Source organism: Aplidium turbinatum, chromosome 2, assembly GCF_918807975.1.
Source record: "Aplidium turbinatum chromosome 2, kaAplTurb1.1, whole genome shotgun sequence".
In the NCBI taxonomy this organism is placed as follows: Eukaryota; Metazoa; Chordata; class Ascidiacea; order Aplousobranchia; family Polyclinidae; genus Aplidium; species Aplidium turbinatum.
In genome coordinates this window covers 51559725-51581830 of record NC_137473.1, presented here as the reverse complement: position 1 = coordinate 51581830, position 22106 = coordinate 51559725, and the positions used below count along the sequence as shown (strand labels likewise).

The window sequence follows — 22106 nt, the reverse complement described above, 5'->3', positions numbered from 1 at the left end:
CCCCAAATGCTTTCTCACGGACCCCCAAGGGGTCCGCGAACCCCAGGTTTAGCCTACTGTTTTGTCACCCGGCTCTACAAACAAGCACTTAACATGGTGCAAATTAACACCAGATTGCTGCCTCCGCCTGGGAAGAATTTGAACCAGATTAAGCGGTCGTTTGTAGTTCACGCTTGTTTGCTTAGAAGCGGGGAGGATAGCCAATGTCGGAGCAGAAATGTGTGCAAATCGTGGATATAGGCTATAAACTAAGATTAATCACACGAAACTAAAAGAAACCGTCGCGCACAGTCTTCAATTAATACAGGGCAATAAACCAGATCAATAAGTTACTATCATAGCAATTAAACACGTAGCCGAGAGTGACTGCAAAACTATCCACCCGAATAGCTCAGTTGGTTAAACCAATTATTCTCAACAGGTGTTCCGCAAGAAGTCTATTAGTTTGATTAGCGTTCCATTTCATAGAGCAGCGGTCGAAAATCAAAATCACAAGAATCATCCAAATAGGCCCAAATATCGCACCAACAAAAACTGAATAAGTAAATAATTGTTGTTTTGTTGTTTACTTTATTGCACGATCATAAAATTTTGTTTGGTGTTTAGCAAGATTATTTTAATGCATAAAAATGTTCCGTCGCTCAAAAAAGGTTAAAATTACTTGGTTAAGCGACCGACTTCGTGAACGAAGTTTCATGATCAAGCGGCGCTGGTTCGACTCCCGGGGTGTGCGCTTGAGTAACATATTTCAAGAACAGCAGGCTCTCCACTCACTGACACTTAGTGGATGAAATAATTCACAGACAGCAACGCTTTAACAATCGAAATCTTCACTCTGTCAATCTCGGTGACCGGCTTGTTAGTGACTCAGTGACTTACGTCAAAGATTCTACAAGTATGCAAAATTGTCAGGAATAGAAGCTTTCTCAGTCCGAGGATAGCCTACACAATCAGGCCCGGATTTAGGGGGGGCAGATGCCCTGGGCCCACGACTTTTGAAGGGGCCCCCCTACGTGGAAAAAATGTGATTTTGTGTTATTTTTTCTTCCTTCCAGCCTTTGAAGTTTCTGCAAAATGCTGTGCGGTGCTGGATTGATGCTACTGTAGACGCAGAGGTGGTTTTTTTTGCAGGGGGGCCCCCCGATCTAAAAGTGCCCCGGGCTCCCCGTCAGCTAAATCCGGCCCTGTACACAATGCCATATTCCACAATCCCAAAAAAACCTAAAATTGCATGTGACAAAAGCACACTGCTCTTCTGGAGTAGACTAAACGCAACTCATCATGTCCGCAATTATATTCGGTTACAGTGTGAGTGTTTGTACTTTTATACCAAGACGTTCAATGACATGTTGCGGCATACAGAAGACCGGGTTGATATCTTTTAAAGCTTTTTCACCCATTAGGGAGAGTCCCGCAATTCCAAATAAGGTGTGGAATGGATCAACCTGAACAACAACCAAAGTTTTAAGTTAATCGTAAAACCAAGATTAGTAGCAAACTGTAATTAAAAAAAAAGGATAAAAATAAAAAGAAGAGAGCGCATTAAAAGAATTGGTTGTCTGCAGCAATAGTTCCAAAACTTTATGTAATCATAACCTATACCTTTCAAAGAATTACCATGTCTGCATAGTGCATACCCTTTAATTTTCAAGAGTGATCCTAAGTAAAAATAGACTATTTTTACCTGCACGAATTTTAGTAATATTAAATTCAATGCATTCACTGACCTCTTTAAAGCTCCACGTACCCTTGAGGGCCTATGGATCACAAAGCGAAAACCACTGGTCTAAATGTTTAATGCAAAGCTGCTTGATTGCTGGGATAAGCTTGTTCAAAATATTACAAAAAGAAAGGTACTACGTAGTGGGCAATAAAGATACGTACCATGTCTCCAGGTCTATCTGCTATCCCTCCAGTTTCAGAATCTTGTGAAGCCAAAATAAATCTTTGAAGGCATTCCTTATCAATCCACGACAGCCTCCCAAGGATGGCTAATGAGGAGAGCACCCACCAGGAGTAACAGACGTCGGGAAGTTTTTCCGGTCGCCCATTTAATCCTCCTGGAAAGAAAACGTCAACGCTCGATGTTAGAATTCAAAACTGAATCTGTAAACTTTAGTCGCTTCGAGCGAGAAACCATTACATAAGGAAAACTCGCAATTCGTGAGCGATGAACGTAGGCCTACGTCATATGAAGTTGTGAAACTAAATGCAAAAAAAATAAACGATAATTAAAAAAAGTACAACCAGCATTATTATCGGATGCAGCTACCTCGGAAGAAATGGGTGAAGCTCTATCGCTTGCGAACTGAGGTGAGCCGTTTCAATAGCAACATGTTTCGATGGGGCCTCGCCGACTCACTGTCTTGTGCATGTGGCTAAGATTTTTAGACTGCACGCCACATTCTGTCCTGTATACCGACCCCAGGATAGACATGTAGTCTTGTAGACCTAACAACGCTCGATGAACACACAATTGACTGCTGTGCCTGGATTTAACAACATGAACTGCGGCGGCCTCGAACACAAGAAGATCGGATGTAGTATCATTACTGAATCTCCTTAAAGCAGTGGTTTTCAACATGGAGGTCGTAACCCCTAAGGGTTGTTTTGTTGAATATTTTTATGCGGGGTGGGGTACCAAGGCTACGTTGGTTGCTCTGAGGTGGTCGCGGTGCAATACAGGTTGAAAACCCCTGCCTTAAAGTGAAAATAATAGAAGTTAAAATCAAAATAGCAAAGGATACCTGAAGGAAGTTGTCGTTCGCATAACCACCAGCCAAGCAGATCGGCATCAATATGGTGCAGCTCTCCTAATATGGCCAAAGTGCCTACGCAGCAGTATATCTGGATGATGCAAACAGATAAATATCAGCGCTTAGCAGTTAATCTAATCGGTTGCAGTCAAACGCGGTAAAAAGTAACAAAATTGACAGCAAATAAAAATTTCGTTTGTTCTAAAATCAAGCACATGGCTCTGTTAATTCGCTTCAGAGTTTGACAGGGGCTAGATCTAAATTAAATATTTTAACAAATTACGTCTGCAGACGTTGAATCACTGTAAAAACGACCATTTGCTGTCTCGGACCTTAAAATGTGTGCCAGCTAAAGAACGGTCTTTACCTGACCGGAGTGTGTTTCAGAGCCAGGCCGACAGCCGAAGCCACCATCGAAATTCATGCAGGACAACACAAACTGAAGACATTTTTCAATGTTGATCGGGCAATTTTCCCATAAACGACCCAGCAAGGCAAGAGTGGCAACTCCACAAAACGAAAACCGAGTGTCGACTTCTCCCCATTTATCTCCTAAAACAAACACAGCGTTTGAGAATAAAGTCAATACCAATGAGCGGACAGTCGTGAAATTTCACATGTTTTCCATCAAAATAAGCATCTTTTCTTGTTACTCAATATGGCGACAAAAACTTAAACCGGCTGAAATTGTCTAATATGTCCATTGCCCAGTAACTTGAAAAGTCAGAGAAAAAAAAAAGCTTTGCAGAAGTGAGTGTTAATACATAAATTCTTCACATGAAACATAACAGAAGTCATCATGAGTTGAAAAAATTACTATAAAATGAAATTTAGATAAATGTGGATAAGACATTTAATTTAGATATAAATTAAATAATTAAACAATAACAATCGTTGAATCAATGTAAAAATGAAGGATTTTATTGTCCACTATGGCCTGCCCAAAAAATTCGTATGCAACATTAGCACATTCTGCAGCAGAACAATAAATTGATGTGCAACCAGCAGCAGCAGCGGCAGCAAGGTTAAACCTCAAGGTGAGCAACACAAATTACAAGTAAAGAAATCGATTTTTCGACTCAAAACATTCTGAGCTTGCAGGAATCTTTGAGTAATCCTGCTAATGACTTTCAATGTCATTTGAAATCAACGAAATACGAGATCCGATCTTATCTGATTGATGTACAACAATAATTTATGTGGTTTAATAACAAACAAGCACTTCGAGACCCAGCTACAAAATGAGACATTTGATATTGATTCAACGATTGCTATAGTTGAATCAATGTAAACAGGATCTGTGAAAGACATTGCATATGAAAATCAACCTGAAAATGAACCATCTGCGTTCTGCAAGCTTGAGACGTAGTTCACAGCGGCCTCCACGTCAATTGCGTCCAGTCGGTCGTAAATACAAAGCACCTGAAACCATGTAGAAAATAGCCTGAAGCTTGTGGGAAATAAAAAAATCCCCTTCCTAAGATTCATGCTCGAAGTTTCACACGAGGCAGTAGTGGGAGTTGGTGCTGTTGACGTTAGAAAAGTCACCGAAGTCAACTGCTGAAGCTTCCGGTTAGTGTCAAACTGGTAAAGCGTTTGTTGCTTCATTCAACAACGTGAGTATTGTGATACAGTCACACGACACAGTTGAAGCTACTGTTGTTCGAGGGCTACACATTTTTCAAATACACAAGCAACAACCCAGACAACAAATCAGTCGTTTATTGTATTGATTCAACGTCTGCAGACGTCTGATTTGCTGTCTGAAAAGAAATCAATGCGATTGATTGGTGGCAGCACGAAACACGATTTTACATTGAACTAGCAGACGTTGAATCAATGTAAAATCTGATTTGTTTAGCTGGAGTTGGGCATCTAAAGCTTTAAATTGACGAAGAAATTCTGCCGAAAAACGAAATTTAAAAGTGCAATGTACGTTTGGTTGTCACATACCTGTACAGCACTGAGAGTGTAAAGAATACTGGCATCGTGGCGTATCGCAGGGCCAAACCCACCGGATTCTGTTTGACACGAAGCGACAAATTCAACAACTTCATCTTTGTTCATGCTGCATACAAAAGTGTAGTCAGTGAGATATATGTTTGCTTGTTTTGGTTACGAGAACGAAAAAAAAACGGGCAATATTTTATACTGTCTGTGAACCTGTTTTTGGGATTTTAATGAATACCGCGAGCAGGTTCAAACGTAACTAGCCTAACTAAGCCTGCGTGCCACTGTATCCACATATTGGGAAAACATGGATTGTCTCTAGAGAGAGAACCTGTTGTTAAGGTATTTTAATTTCACCACTACCCAACCACATGCTACAATTGACATTAAGCTGCTAAGAAAATGAATGAAGTACTTAGGTTTAGAACAAATTCAGCAAAACAAAATGCCCAGCACATTTTTAGCCATGATATTATGAGTCGCTAAAATGTAGAATATACTTTTGACAAAGTTTGCAAACAAGCAAGAGACAATACCGTTCCAAACTATTCAACAAATCCATAGTGGTTAGTCCCCAGTAAATTCCACTCAGGCGAAGATATTCCGTCATGCAATATTCATAATCTTCTTTATCGGTTCCATACGAGGCGATGTATTCAATGTGCTTTTCCAATAGCAACTCTTTAGGCATATCATCTGTTAAGGTCGCGTCTTTCACAATGCTGCCCTGAACAAGTGTTTTAACGATGTGAGCTTGTCAACTTAAAGCAGTTATGAATAGTTCTGATAGCTGCGCCAACACCAGTAACGCGCCTTGAGGTGCACACGGCTACATTGAAAAAAAAATGGTTATTTTCAGCAACAAAAGGAAAATATTTCAGGAGTTACCAGTGGTGAGATTTGGCCGGTTTGCGCAAACCGCTTTCTAAAAGTAAAACAGTTTGCTGAACCGGTTCCTGGCCAACTTTTTCGGGTGGGTCATGGGTGGACCTAATATAATCACAGTACGCAAAATTGCCAGGTTCAAGTCAAAGCGAACCGATTCCAAACTAGATTAAATCTCCCACTGCCTCAAAGCTATCTTAAGGCTCGCTATTTGCCTGTTTTCTTGCAATGCCGCTATGGTGCCTCCCACTTGCCAAAACACGTTGTCTACTAAATTTAACATCCGTACCATTTCTGGAGTTCTGATGAAGATCTTCTTGCTGAATGTTAATCACAGTAATTCACATGATTGTTAAGATAAAACCTGAAAGTAAAAAACAGACGGAGACAAATTTAGTTTCATTAAAATAGCAAAAGGATTGGTGACAAAGCCCTGGTTTAACACCGAATATCTTCAGTAGGCTACAGTACTGTAAAACAATCAGGTAAAAATCGGTCTAAGTTCGACATAATTGCATTCTTTACCAGAATAGTTTGATACAATGGACAAAAACTCTGCAACCTCGATAGCTCAGTTGGTTAGCGCGTGACTTCGTGAACAAAGTAATTTCACGATCAAGCTGCGCTGGTTCGACTTTCGATGTGTGCGCTTGAGCAACGCATTTTAAAAACAGCTCTCCATTCAGCGGCACCTAATAGATGGAATAATTCCCCGGCAACAAAACTTCAACAATCGGAAACTTCACTTTGTCAATCTCGCCAACCGGCCCTGCGTCGAAAGCTTCTACAACTATGCGAAATTACCAGGAATAACTTTATCAAGGCTTTGTCAGTGCGAGGATAAAGATTTAAAACCAAACTCGTTTTATTTAAAAACTTTAAAATTTTATATTCTTATTAAAGTAAAAGTGATCCCATAGTCATTACTGAGCTTTGGGGAAAGAGAAGACAAGGTTTTCAAAATATTAACCACTAACGAAAGTAGGATGGCCAGTTTCTTTCTCTAGGCCGCTTCCCCATCCAATTTATTATACCCTGGGTAGAGGTGAGCGGTGTTAATCAACAACCAGCTTAAACTTGGTGTCGAACCAGGTTTACATTACTGAAAAACCAACGCCTTATCCGCTGCGCCATATTCTAATAATAACCTTCTAAATTTATATTTATAAGACATCACTGTATGAAAGTATAATTGTTCATTTTAGTTGTGAAGACTACGGCTCCAGTGGGAAGGGTGGCCAATCCCTTTCACAGCATAGACGCTGTGCTGTACCCCTCGTTCAAACAGCTTGCAAATTCGTTTATTTTTATGTGGCCTTTTGCTTATGAAAAATAGTCTAATTCTAAAAGTTTGTCCAACTCCAATAAATTTTTCCCTAACTTTTACCACTTTCGTTTTGTCATTTATTTCATCTGCTGACATGACGCCACTGCTTGTTAGTTTTTGGACAAACACAGCCCACCTAAGGTGTGCGCGCCGACTACGATTCTTGTAAATGCTGTATTGTTGAGTAATAATGCTCATTTCTTCCTCAATCTGAAATTAAAAAAGCTTGAAAGTTTACACTCAGTTTGTCAAGAAAGCGGAGGTGGCACATCCATCCCAGACAACAAAATCCGTCAACAACGTCTCCAAACGTAGAATTAATGTAAAAACGACGGGTTTTACTGTCTGGACAGTTTAGAGCAAATGACATGTTTACATTGATTCAACGTCTGCAGACTTTGAATGAATGCAAAATACTCATGTGATGAGTGGGAAAGCAGATAAAGTTATTTCAACAATCAGACAATTATCCACAACAGGTGGGTTGAAAAATTTCGTTTCCGTCTTGCTGTGAAATCCAGCTCAGCTTTCTGATCGCCCCAAAGTAGAAGTCACGTAAAATACCATTCTTTTAACGCATAATTCAAGGCATACAAGACAATACTCCATAATGATGATTGATGAATAAATGTTTATTATGTCGCAACTTCACATTGTTTATAGAGTTGACTAGTAGGATGGTAGTATACATGAAAGTACAATATTTACTTATGTACAATGCGGAGGGGCTGTTCAAACATCATAGAGGTGTCAAATTGCACCACATTGGTTGACAAAATATCACATTTGGTTTCATACGGAGTGAAGAAAATAGCTTCATATCATGTTTGAGCAGCCACTAATACAAAAATGCAGACAACACTATAACTTGTACATTTAAAAACGGAATAAAAATGCAGAGCGATAATCGTTATTCATGACTGGTGGAACCACTGCAAATGCTGTACCCAGGAATCCCTGGCTGTCGCCTATAACCAAAAAATAACGTAGAGCATATGCACTGCAGCGATATGTTAATTTTCCCGAACTATACCGTCATATAATTAGGTGAAATGAAACAAGCATTACAACAAAATACGATCCCAGAGAGAAAAGTTGGTTATTTTACATTGATTCAACGTCTGCAGAAGTGAATACGGATGACACAAAAACGATCAATAGATGCATTTCTTTGAAAAACAATTACCATGAAATATGTTTTCTCGATCTACATTGAGTCTTATTTGCGCACATACACATTGAATCAATGTAAAATAAAAGCTGATTTTGGCATTGGGATACGATCAAACGCTTATGGTACCATGAAAATAGTTCGTAATTACCATTTGCAGACACTCAGTTAAAAATGACAAACTATAGGAGTCACAAAGCAATAGCGATGCTGGCGTGGAGTCCTGAACTTGTATTCACGATATTTTTAAGCAGAATGAAACTTGCGGTGGTATGAAAGCCTGATAAAGAAATACAAGACCTCGAAAACAACGGAGCACTTCCAACAGAACATGGGTTGGTACTAAAGCTCTCCAACATCTAAGACAGTCACCTCTTGTTAGATTTATTATGACAGCATGCAGCAAACCATAACGATCTATCTACACAGGCTTTGCCAAGGAGAGCACCTCACACATTGACTGGAGGTCGATGTAATTCTGATGTTGAAATCTAGAATAAATGTACTTTGTATCTCTTTGTGTAACTTTTAGTTTAACGTCAAAAAATTGCAATTTTAAACTTCCAGCATAAGTGCCAAAATCTAGTCTATTATTTGTACGGTGTGGTAACAACAGCACAAAAGTAGTCCAAGTGGACAAAAACACTATGTTTATCTACTGCTCAAAATATCAACTTATGCTAGTAACTTTGATTGCTATGTATTAAGGGTAGCAGATCGGACTCCAGTCAAACTTGAAGCCTGCATGGCCTATGTTACCATGCATCAAATACATTCTTTTATCATTTCTAATCCGCTTCTAACACTACAGCGGGTTAGAAATTACAAATGTAATGGCAGAAAATTTGAGCATAAAAGTTTGGGTCGTATGTTTTGACTCAAGCGAGAGTCGCTGATGACGGTGAAGAACGAAAACATTTAAAAGAAAGTAGAACGCCGGGCCCGGGGTATTACGTTCGTTCATGACAATAAATAATATAACATGTTATACAAGAACAGGAGCAACGGATGTCGTTATATACAACTACTTAACTCATTTTCTGAGCAGTAACGCATTGCATCAGCAATATGAAACCAACTAATACCAATTACATAAAAAGATCAAGCAGTTAAAGTCTAAAATACTTGAGCTCTGAAACTTTAAGGTTTTCATCCTTTGAAATAAAATGAAAACTGAATTTCTTTGTAAACAGGAATTAGACTATGTACTGCTCAGATTCAACCAAAAATCACAATTAAAAAAAGCTATGCGTAAGTATTAATACTGAAGCTATACAGGAAGTGGTTTAATTATCATACCTGCAAGGCCTTAACAGAAAACCTATACTGCTTTAAAACCATAACCTGATGTTGTAAATTCAACTATTGAAAACGCTGCCGATGAGCAAAATGAACAAAAATAGATATTTACACGAAAACAGAAACTTCATCAGTTACATTACGTTTTGATGGCTAGTGTGGAGGCTACACTGGTATGGTTAGCGAAACACAATGCTCGCTGTTCTATAGTGAGTAGTCAGGTAGTGCTGACGCCAGGAAGATCGCTCCTTTTCAACAGCTGTAGCCTACATTACGTTTTTCGACACTTATCTTTGTTTCCTCGGCGTTGTCTCTTGTCTGTTTGAGCTGACATAGCCAATGCGCTCATCTTCGAATGATTAAAACTTCTCTGGGAACTGCAACACTGGCAGTGTAAACTAAGGCGCTGTCTGGGCGGAAAAGATAAGACATCCGCTGTTTAAGTGACTGCGCAGAAATGATAAGCACAGAATACGCATATCCAGCCAGCAACACCGTTTCTACCCAGACAGCAAATCAACCGGTTTTTACATTGGTTTACTGCTTGGTTGCATCATTTTAGCGTCCAGCGGATGTCCAAACGACAAATTAGATTACGTTTGTTGGGAAAGATCTTAAAAAAACGACGTGTACATAACTGCAGGCGAAGAAGTTTTGCATCATTTGTAGATAACGAAGAATAGCCAACCACTGCAAGCAAATCTGTGCATTAAACTTGCGTTTGATTGTAAAATCTTTCTAAGTTTGGCAAAAGTATTTAATCTCTTATTTCAAACCTACAAGTAAAAACCACTGCACAACCCCATGCACATGCTCAAACAATTAAACTATAAAAAAACAAAAAAACAATTAATATTGCTGGTAAAATCATATCAAACGCATAGCAATACTACATACACTCAGTTAGTCTTTGTGGATATACAATTTCATTTTAATAGCCCACAAATTGCACATCCCAAACACTTCTTCTGATCCCCACTATAACAGTGAATGTCAAAGAAAAGGGTTTCTGTTCGCCTGCATGTTGACATTGGCAGCCATGTTGGGTTGCGCCATATTTCCCATCAAGCCCACGGTTTGAGGAGGGGTTCCTTGCATCATTGGGTTTGTCATCGGAACCCCGAAACCTGAAGCGGGTTGCATACCGGGCTGATACCCATAGGGGGTCATGGCTGGGGCCGGGTAACTCAAAGGCATCATGACTGGAGCAGTCATTTGCGGGGCAGGTTGTGCCAGGATTGTTGTCCCCGCCGCCGGAGGGACAACTGAACTTACACCCCTCATCTGGTTGATAGTCATTTGGTTTGGTGTAGGCTGGTGATACGGCGACGAAGAAGACAAAAAAGGGTTAGCAGGCTGCTGTTGTGCGGGGGGCCGGGGGGTCACAAGATTGTCCAAGTTGACCAAACTCGACACATCACCTAGAAAACCTTCTGCAGTCTTCTTTGACGTTGCCGATGATGTCTGTTGACCCGGTAAGTTGTTGCTCATCGAGGTCAGATCAAATGGTTGAGCAGAAGAACTTGCAGCAGCCGATATGCTATCGAACACATCCAGTTGAGAAGAGGCCGGCTGGGAAGCAACAGGAGCTCCAAAAGGATCAAACGAAGCAGCTTGGTCTTGAGATGCCTAAAAGAAATCAACAAACCGTGCTGTAAGATGAAGTAAAAGTTATTACATGAACTCAAGAATGCAGAACAATTAAACTATCAACTGTGCAGGCAACATTGGTCAATTATAAAACAACTAAAGTGCTCTCCTTCTAGCAAAACTCGTAAATATAAAGAATGAACATTACTGATGGTTGCCACGATGCACAGGGATGCACGATAACGAATTTAAGCAAATACAAGGTCTGCCAGAATAACCTACCACATTTGAAACTGTCACAGTTACACAGACGGTTGAAATGAAATTTTGCAGTTGATGACTTGCCATATTGTGTGTTTTCAAATTTAGTTTTTACTTTCAACTAATTTTTAGAGCAAGTTTTTAAATTTTGTATCAGTGTGTAAAATGGACCGCGAACATCATGCATTTATTGTGGAAGATTTCATCAATTCTTGAAAATTGAGATTTTGGCCGAGAGCAATACAGATTTTCGATTAAGAACAGGATCGTGACAGTTTAGTTTGAAATTAGTCTTGAAACTTATTAGAGTTTCAGTCACAGATTCTCCTATTTTCAATGAAATCTTCCTTATAATTTCCACTATAAAATTTTAAACACTTTCACTGAAAACAGAAATGGCGAGTCATAAACCGCGAAATTTTGCTTTAACCACCTGTGTAACTATAACAGCTGCGCTACAGCAACAACAAAAATTTAGTGTTTCGATCCGATTACTACTTGACAAATACGCAAAGTTAATTTTATAGCACTCAAAATGTGGAGTAGTTGGCATTTAGCTTCGCCTTGTAAGAAAATAACTTAAATAACCATTTGAAAATGAACCTAAAATTTTAGTCAAATTTGCAGCAAATGACTTGCCATGTGTGTTTTTTTATTCTGCTTTTGTAGATAAATAATTTTAGTGCAAGTTTTTTAAGATTTGTATTGATGTGTAAAATAGCCTGGACCAGCTAACACCGTGCATTTAATGTAGAAAATTTCATTGAAAGTTGGGGATCTGTGACTAGCATCCTAAGAAATTTGAAGACCTTATTGGAAACAGAACCCGTGAGGTTAAGTCATTACCTACAAAAATTCATTTCAACTACCTGCCGAACTGTAACAGTTTTGCTAAAGTAACAATTTCAAATATGATAGGTTTTCCTACCACAGCCTGTTACAATGGTTGCTACCCTTCTTCTTGGTACAAGAAAGCAGTAAACAAAGTGATATTTTAATGGTAAACGTGACACACGTAACACTCAGCCAACCATTCGCTCCACAAAGCATGAGCTACGTAACACAACAAACAAAGTATAAGCTACGTTGCATAATTTTTACCCAAACTTGGAGTTTTCATGCCAAAATAGCAACATTTACGATTTTTGTGAAAAAAGATAAAAATTTGAATTTTTTAGATCCGGCATTACGTTCAATGTCTTTCTAGAAGCTGAGTGAGCGACAGCAAGGCGGCATAAAATTACTGAAGTTGGATTAGGATGTAGACTATTTTCATAAAATAGAAACGTAGTATTATGATTATCAAATATTGGGTTAAAGAACATCTCCCAAATCCTATTCCTACAAATGGCTGACCAGGTGCGCCACATACCTTAGTTGTGGTAGGGGGGCTAGCCCAAGGGTCAACTTGTTGGGGAGCTGGGTTCGTGGCCCAGGGGTCGGTTTGCGGAGCTGAAGAGGAAGAAGGGGCCCAGGGATCATTTGCTAGGGCTGGCGCACTTTGACTTGGAAATGGGTCGCTTGATTGTTGAGAAGTTGGTGCAGAAGCTAAAAACAAACAAGTTAAAAAGATACAGTATCGCAAAATATGTTAAACGCCTTTATAGACGTTACCACTCTATCACCCTACCATGTACTGTACAAAATTCAAAACCTAAGAAATGCTTAAAAGGCTGCTTAAATAGCAACAGTTCCTTTGCTTCATTGTATGAGCCAGATTAATTTCCACCCCCCACTAGGAATCTTCTATTCCACATTTCTTTGATTGTAAATTGTTACAACAGGATTATCATGCGAAATCCTTTATCAGACAACCATAAGATTTATCAGACTTTAAACAAATTGCTTCTGTATAGCCGGTAATTCAAAGACTTAAATTAATGGAAATGGCTTTAAAATCTTGTACAGAACATCACTGCATATAAGTATTAGGTGCACGAGTTTTATGGCCGGATGCCTTTCCTGGCGGCAACCAAGCAGTCCAAACATGCCATTGGAAATGGTAGACACTCCTCCCATCCTCCGGCTAAACATTGCTAGAAGAACCAACGTGATTTTATCAAAGTTTTCCCCTCTAAATCTACCCAGATTAGTAAAAACAGACTCGCCAAGAGTAGGCTCTGGAACGGTCTTGTTTTAGACGACCTGGAATGAGGAGAGCAGTGAACAAGGAGAGGCTATTAAAACATAATATTAAAATGTAATATAACACAAGTGTTAAATGGCAAAATTTTTGGAAGTTGTGCATTGCGACTGCTCGAAACAAGCATGACTAAGGCCTTTCAAACCTACATTGAAAACTTATATCTAGCATGACAATCTCTATCAAAATTTACATTAAAAGATGCTCAGAGAATATTTATATTTTCGCACCTCCCCATGGATCTTTAAGAGACTTTGCAGCAGCGGATAAATCGACCAAAGTGGGCTTGTGACTTGTGTCGTGAGTCGAAGAAGACGTTTTTGCACTCTCCGACAATGCCATTTCGAGACGAACCGTATCACTATCAATTTTCTGTCAAAACGTAACAATCCTGCTTGAAAGACAGATCATAATGAAGCAGACTATTTTAAAACGAATTCTCTTTTCAAGTAAAACTCCATAAAAGATATAATATGCAGTGAATAGCTAAACGGTACAGTATTTGTCCAATTACGCATCTTACTATAGCCACGTGTCTATCCAGAGACACTCACTTCCGAAGAAGGTTTAGACGGCTGGTACAAATTTGGAACACTGCATTCCTGTATAATTATGTTAATGCTTGTGCAAATCAAAGTGGATTAAAGTTAATACCAAAGTTATACCGTTGAAATGCGAATCCGATATAAAACCTTATAAATTTCGTTGTAGCAGTTACAGTTTCAAACAAAACAGTTCATACTACCAACAGAGACACCAACAATACACCATGACTCGAGAAACTTTAAGCAACAAGATCAGATCTGATGAAAACAGCAAACCTTCTTTTCAGTCTCAGCCTCTTCTTTGCTCATTGATAACGCAAGTTGCAGCTGCAATTCTTCTTCAGTAGCAGTTTGAGGTCGGGCCTTGTAAATCGAAACATGAAGACTTTAAGCTAGACTTTTAGATTTAAAAGTTTCAAAAAATATATTGAAAATTAAAAAATAAAACAGCCACACTTCAACTGAGTCAATTTGGAAAATGGAACTTTATTAAGATTTTTAATTATGAAAAGGTAACTTTGCTTTATGAAAGATCAAGTTAAGTCTAAGCATAGTAATCTTTTTATAGCTGAAACTTGAAAGAAACTGAAAGAATATTAGAAAAACTAGAATATATATATATTTGACCGATGAATTGCTGAAAGGTTTAAGGCAAATAAGCAGAAAGTGTGAAAGACAAAATCTCAACAAGTCAAATTAATTTTTGCTTCATATGTGGCCTTTTACTCTCCCTCACATTACAAACACCTAAGTAACCCCCACATGCATAGGCGCCGACTTTTCAAAAAACCTGGGGGGGGGGGCGAGAAAAGTGATGACGTCATAGCCATAGCGCTATTTTACTCAATTAAAATAGTCTTTGATTAAGCTTACTGTCTTGTTTATATTGACACCTAGGTCGCAAATCGCATTTATTAGAACCGCTCCTTGAAAGGATTAGTCTTACGCATGCAGTACACCTAGTCGTAAAAAATTTGATACTGTTAGCTCGTAATTGGAACAGTTGAAAAACAAGCCGATTCATTTCCTTTTCGTGCGAGTGAATAACAACGATCAAGACAGTGAAGTTATCGAAATAAAACGGAAAAAAATCATGATCTCAAGCAGAGTGAAAACCCACTATCAGTTTTATTAACCTCGTTTCGCTAACCCTAACCTTCAAAGCGTTAACGGCGAAGTGTTTTCTCTTCTTTTTTTTTATCGAAAGTCTTTATAGTCTTTTATCAAATACGGTAGTGCAATTTTCTCATAATTGTTGAATGTTGATATACATCAATAGTCAATATAGTGCTTATTGAAGCAAAACACGGATGACAGTTTTGAAAAATGCATTCTTTAAGCTGTATTCACGTAATTGTTCGTTGTGTCGTAGTTTCAACCAGGGCTTTGGAGCAAGCGTAAATGTTAAGTTGCTCCAGCTCCAGAGCTATCTTTTATAATAAATTAGCTCCAGCTCCTGAGCTTAATGATATCACTGCTCCGGCTCCAGGCTCAAAATGTGATTTCATTAAAATAATGACGACATATCAGTTTAACTTCTAAAGCTTAAAAATGCATGCAGTCAACTATTGATAAAAAATGGCACAACTTTATGAAATTTAAGGTACTTTCATCAAAATGACTTGCGAAACTTCAAAACATATTCGCTAATTCGACGTCTGATTATGCAAACAATTTCTTAATTTTGTGAAGGGTTGCTGTTAAATTATGTAAATTCAGCCAATAGTGGTAGCATCTTATGAAATACATCGGAGCCGGAGCTATTTTTCAAACAACTAGCTCCAGCTCCGTTTGAATTTCACATAGAGTTCCGGCTCCAGCTCCGTTAAAAATGCACAGCTCCGGAGCTCCGGCTCCTTGCTCCAAAGCCCTGGTTTCAACTCGATAAAGTTTGCCAAAATCGATTTCATGTTTGAAATCACAGAAAATCTAACAAAGGTTTGGATAACTCGTGAAATGAGAATAAACATTCAACCTCGCATTCGCTTTTTCGCTACTACGCCTTTTGACTTTGAAGTTGCGTCTCACGCGCGCGAAGATAAGCACTAAGCAGTGTGTGAGCGTGTGTGCGCATCTCAGTAGTAATTCACGTTCCAGAGAAAGCCATGCGATCAGCTGTTGTTTTGCGAGCAAGAGCAACATAGGCTGTTTTTCGCTTTTGGCATTCTTTAAGTCCGTTTAAATGATCTAGATCAGCGTTTCTCAAAGTGGGCTAAATCGCCCCCCTGGGGGCGATTTCGAGCGCCAAGGGGGCGAAAAAATCAAGAGGGGCAATCGGGGGGCGAAAACACTCGAAAGGGGCGAATTTATCAAACCACCAATAACAGTCCAACGCGCAAACCATTTACTGCAAATAGATGAATCCAACTTGACCGACAATGTATCGCTGCTGCTGCTTGGATATGTGCGTTTTGTTGTAATATGAGAACAAGAAGAAATGATTTTTGCGCTCAGCCTTCCTCCAGATATTCGGGCATCAAGCATCTTTAATGCAGTGAAAAACTTCTACGAAGAGAAGGGGATTCCACTGAAGAATATTCTACAATGCGCAACTGATGGTGCTCCGGCAATGGTTGGAAAGCATCGAGGGTTCATTGCACTGATGAAAAGAGCAATTCCTGGACTTATTGCAATACATTGTGTAATTCACCGTTAGCATTTGGTTGCCCGTAATCTCAGTCCTGAACTGCATGAATCACTGAATATTGTGATAAAATGCGTCAACAAGATAAAAGCACAGGTCAAAATGTCTTAACTCAGTTTCCCAATTTGCTCAAGAATGTTATAATAGAAGAACAACGGCAAAAATACTGCTCACATTTAGACATGCTTCATAAAGACATGAAACTTCGCTTTGCAGATCTCGTGGACCTCCATGTTCCAAACTGGGTGGTACAACTATTTTCTACCGAACCCACAGACATAGAAGTGGAACTTCAAGAGCAGTTCATTGATATGCAAACAAACGATGAAGAATGAAATTCAGAAATGATCGATACGATTTGTTTTGGTGCCAGGTTGCTGGTAAATATGAGCTTCTCTGGAAAGAAGCTAGAATGTGGATTTTGTCGTTTCCTACTTCATATATGGTTGAAAAGGGGTTTTCGGCTGTGACATAGATGCTTTCTAAGCAAAGAAATCGCTTGCTAGTTCATAAACGGGATGATCTTCGACTCTATCTTACGAAGATGTCGCCAAACATTTCAAAACTTTGTAAAAGTCGCCAAGCTCATCCATCCCATTGAACATTATCATGTTACTGTCAATTTCGTTGATTAAATTCCTAAAACTAAAGTTGTCTATCACTCTATTATCAATGTTTATTTTACTTCACAGAATTAGGGGGGCGAAATTTTATTTCAGTAACGAAAAGGGGGCGATGAACTAAAAAAGTTTGAGAAGCACTGATCTAGATCTCTTTCGCGAAGTATTTTATCTTTGAAACACCACTTGTAATAGCCATTTTTCTTGCCCCTAAACCATAAATTTACGGGGAGCAACGCCCCCGGAAGTCGGCGCGTAAGCCCACATGGTAGCCGCTGCTAATAAATATTCGGGAAACAAAAGACTTATACTGTATAACTTATGATTTGCATAATTGGAAAGATATAGTAAATTATATATAAATTAAATTGCACATAAAAGCACAAGAATAAGCTTTAATCATCAATTTTCAAGAAATACATTTACCTGTTCAATTTCTGTTGATACAGCACTACTGGTACCGGTAGTTGTTTGATTTGATGCTCTAGTGGTTTCTGGAGTGCCATGGTGTGGACTTTTACTACCGTGACCATAAACAACCTGAAAATAACACAACGCTATGAAGCAAAATGAGATATTTTATCTCAAAAAAGCTTAAAGACCAGTGCTGCAACATAGTTGATAAAAATAACAAGTGTTAATGGTCGGAAAAACAATCGTAGCAAAACAATGAAAAATAATTGTATCTACGCTTGCCATCCAATATCACTGAAGATGAAAACAGTTTAGCTGAGTCGAAACATTAACTGAACATGAGTTAAACTTCTACATATTGAGCTCTTCATTTTTGGTATGATTGTGTCTTTCAAGCAGGGAGTCGAACCGAACCCGAACCGGATTTTTGTAAACCGGTTTTGGTGCGATTTTGTCTGAACCTTAACCGGAACTGAACCGAAAATTTGAGTTAGCTTAAACCCTAACCGAACCCGAACCGGTTAAAAAAAGCGGTTCACTCCAGCATTACGTCATTGTTCGCATTGTGGTAAGTGAAGTTGTACGTAGCATGTTGTTATCTTGGAGGCCACATTGTACGGATGAATTATAGCCTATTCCGTAACACACGATTCACTATCTCATCGATGCTTTGGAGAGGAATTTTTTGAGGTAAACAACTTCTGTTCTGTGACATCATAGACAATATAGTTTGATTGTAACTTGCGCAACAAACAACAAAGGCAAGTTAATTGAGTAAAGCAGTGTTGAGATCAGTGTTGCCAACCTTGCGGTTTTCACGCCCAGTTGGGCTAGTTAGTAGTTGGGCAATAGTAGGCCTAGGCCTAATTTTATCGGACCCGAACCGGAACTTATAAAACCGGTTTTAAGTTTCTTCGAACCTGAACTGGAACTGAACCAAATTTTGAAACAATCTTTGAACCAGAACCGGACCCGAACCGGAAAAATCAAACGGTTCGACTCCCTGCTTTCAAGTAATATAATATTTAAAACTATATAATATATCAAATTTTATAGCAACATTACTGACATTTAAAAAAAATCAGATTTTTACGTACCGGTAGCACATTGTTCACAGTGAAAATTGATCAAATCAAAAACATGTTTTTTTTAATAGTCCGGTTCTATATTTATTTGATAATGCACTTACTTTTGAATCACTTCCTATTCCAGTTGTAGCTTGCAAAAACCTTTCTTTGGCTTTAAGTGCTCGTTCTCTTTCTGTTTTTAATCGCTCGTCATCCTTCAATAAACTGACAAGCTGTTTGGACTTTTCACGAACATTTGAACCCTTAAAAATATAAATAAAGTGAGCTCTCCAAAACAAAATGTAGCATTTCTCTTATTATTGCTTACAAAAATTCTTCATGCTAGTGGTTGTCAAAACAACTCATATCAATAATACTTGGAAATAGAATTGATTGACAGGTTACTGGATTTCAAAACTGACATTACAACCAACAACATTAGGAAGTTTTTCTTGAAAGACATATTGACTTCGAAGGAAATGGGGAGAGGAAACAGGGACGACCAACAACATGGAAAAAAAGCAGGTGGAGAATGAAGTAAAGTCGAACTGAAGGAAGAAGATGTGATGGACAGAATGAGATGGAGAATAGGAGTAAAGACAATCACTGCAAGGAAAGAAACGAGCACCTCCCACTAGTGGGGACAAACCCGAGTTAGGATGATCATGATGACTAGTTAAAAATCTACCATATATAATAAATAAGCATTTAATAAATCCTATTTGTATACATTTCTTGGCAATAATCCTTTGTTTTGAAACTGTATTTATACTGGTTTTAAGAAAAGCAGTAGTATCAACTTTTCAAACTAGTTATATTAACTCTAATTAGAGTTTTGAAACCTTTATCAATCTAATTTGTCAGTAAATTTTAAACTTTTTCAAAATGAACGATAGTATGTTATTACAGAAGTTTCATTACTTTACTTGGACTGTTTTTTTTTAAGTAGCAAAAAAATGTTTTAATACCAAAGAAAAATTCAAAAGGTGGTGTATTATTATATATATAAATCATAATCAATCAACAATGTATTTATTAATGATAGAATTAAAACTGTTTTTTTTAACTGGATTTATGACATAATAGGCATGGCAACACAGTTTTTGAGAAACTACAAATGTTGAAAAATATATTGAACTCTGAACTTTCATTGAACCATAATATAACAATTTTCGTAGCGGGTATACAAGTCTTCGCTGTGGTCATAAATTCTATGACATGAATATTCATCAAAGGTTGGAATCCATCAAGACATGTGGGGATACATGTGTGAACAATAAAGTAAAGGCAAAGTACTTGCACCTAATGTTTGGTCAAATCCAATTAATGAAATCATGGTATTTTTGAGCAGAGAAGAAACTTATACGTCAGCTCCCAACTTTCAAATGTATCACTATTTTTAGAATTTAAAAACAAAAAAAATTAATATACATATATTATATACCAACAATAGGTAACTAGGCTATCAATCTTTTCCAGCAAAAAGCTCTTATAATATTAATATTACCTGGTCTTTTACATCTTTATCAATAAACTGGAAATCTTTCAATGTTTGTATTGCAAATATATTTTCTTTGCACTGTTCAGCAACACGTTCCGAGCCTGTCTTAATCAGATAATCAAGAAGTACTAAAGCCTTGTAAACATGTCTCCAATTCTTTCCATGGTCATTGATGCGCTTCCAAATCATTGTCATAATCTCTGTAAACGCTGCAACGTTGTATGTCATATCTGCTATCTCAGACATCAAGGAGCTTGATGGACCCCATGGTTCATTGGATGTTGCATCTCGCACTTTTATTTCGGCATCAGTGTAATTTTTTACAACATTCAAAACATTCCGTCTCACAGACAGTGCCATAATTTATACTATTTTTAAATACACAGTATTTATAATTTTATGTTGTCTAGAAAAAGATATGAATATTATTGAACAAGCCAAATAATAATTGAACTAACTGCATCAATTATTCAATTGCAAGATCAATAAAAAAAATGCATTGTCCACAAAGTGAGTGATTCCATCATCCAACAGCTGCATGCGATTACGTGGCTTTGTTTTTGTCGATGATGATGCAAAGGAAAACACCCTCTCTATTGCTGACAGAAGTAGCCAGGCACGTTAATGCATACATTGAAAGATCTTTAAACGATTGGTGCTGGCATACTCCTGCCCAAAACTGCTCACTGTCAACTGAACCAATTTCATGATTGATCCTGAAAGTAAGATTCTTCACTCCAGTCGACAAATAAGATCTTGCTGTATTGTTCCTTCACAACATCAATTTTTCTTCGACAACGTGAAGCATGGGCACTTGGGCAGCTCTAAAAATGGAGATCGGGAAGCTTGATTCAACACTTCATTAGGACTTAATTTTGATAAATTTTTAATTGTGTATTTGGCAAAGGGAAGACGATTATCAACTTGATCAATGGCTTCTTGAAGCATGTCTTTACATCTTAGTTTTAAATTGTCCACTTCAAATTTCACTTTGTTTGATAAAGTCATTGCATTCAGGGGAAAATTTAAATCAAATATCTATCTGTAAAAGACATTTTTCGATGCCATCATGATGATAGAATTGATTGAAAAGGCTTTGGTGATTACGAGTCAGCATTAGTATGCTGGAACAATGCATTTACACGTTCGAATTTTTGCACAATTGGAGTACAAAATACAAAGTAAAGATAATTTATACGATCCATCAGCATCTTTTTAAGCATATGATACTTGCTTTATATCGAGAGTCTAGTCTTGATTGAACATGTTTAATTGTTTAGCAGCAGTGAAGTATGCTGTAAGTTCATCCCAGTTGATCAAAGTGTCATACTGTACAATGTACATCACTTTGCCTCTGACAAGCCGTCTTGTGGCAGAAGTGTTTTTCAAATGACAGCGAAGCTGTTCTAGTATCAACAGAATCTTCTGTCGCATTCATCCCTTGGAACAATTCTTTGAAGCTCTCTCGCCTAATATCGCTACTACAAAGCCAATGAGGTATTTCTGTTAAAAGAAATCCCACACTGGAAAGCAGTTTATCAACCGCATATCGGATCGCAAGACCTAAAAAATGGCAAACGCATTTTAGTTGCACAGTGCACACAGTTAGGAGCAACAGCTTCAATCTATGTCCAAACTGAATTGTTACAACCAGTCATTGTTGTAGCACCATTAGAGGCAAATCCAAAGCAGTGTTTCAGTGTTAGCCCACACAGAGAAATTTCTTCGTCAATAAATGTAAAGAGATTTGCTGCTGATGCATCATGAACAGGTAAAAATCCTAAGAATCGTATTCTTATCACTAAAAACAAATCAAAATACATACAGTATATTAGGGTGGCTCTTATTTGGCAAAAAATGAAAAGAATTTGAATTTTGTGTGGGACACCCTTTTAAAAGGTGAGGTTGTCAGAAAAAATAACTCCTGCAAAAA

General features: G+C 38.1%; 2 protein-coding genes across 2 annotated transcripts; both read right to left on the bottom strand.

Moving 5' to 3' along the window:
• Positions 1-42: 42 nt before the first annotated feature.
• On the bottom strand, positions 43-6007 carry LOC145765249 (geranylgeranyl transferase type-2 subunit beta-like). The gene is made up of 8 exons (XM_082577041.1): positions 5881-6007; positions 5243-5433; positions 4710-4824; positions 4085-4178; positions 3124-3308; positions 2748-2847; positions 1885-2060; positions 43-1445 (listed from the first exon to the last, which is right to left on the bottom strand). The coding sequence occupies exons 1-8, from the start codon at positions 5881-5883 to the stop codon at positions 1302-1304; spliced, it is 1008 nt and encodes a 335-aa protein (XP_082433167.1). The 5' UTR covers positions 5884-6007; the 3' UTR covers positions 43-1301.
• Positions 6008-7188: 1181 nt separating this feature from the next.
• LOC145765247 (epsin-2-like) lies at positions 7189-20563 on the bottom strand. Its single transcript, XM_082577038.1, has 7 exons — positions 20180-20563; positions 18795-18935; positions 17618-17731; positions 14204-14290; positions 13613-13754; positions 12612-12787; positions 7189-11017 (listed from the first exon to the last, which is right to left on the bottom strand). Exons 1-7 carry the CDS (start codon positions 20531-20533, stop codon positions 10382-10384), a joined length of 1650 nt encoding a protein of 549 aa, XP_082433164.1. The 5' UTR covers positions 20534-20563; the 3' UTR covers positions 7189-10381.
• Positions 20564-22106: the final 1543 nt, after the last annotated feature.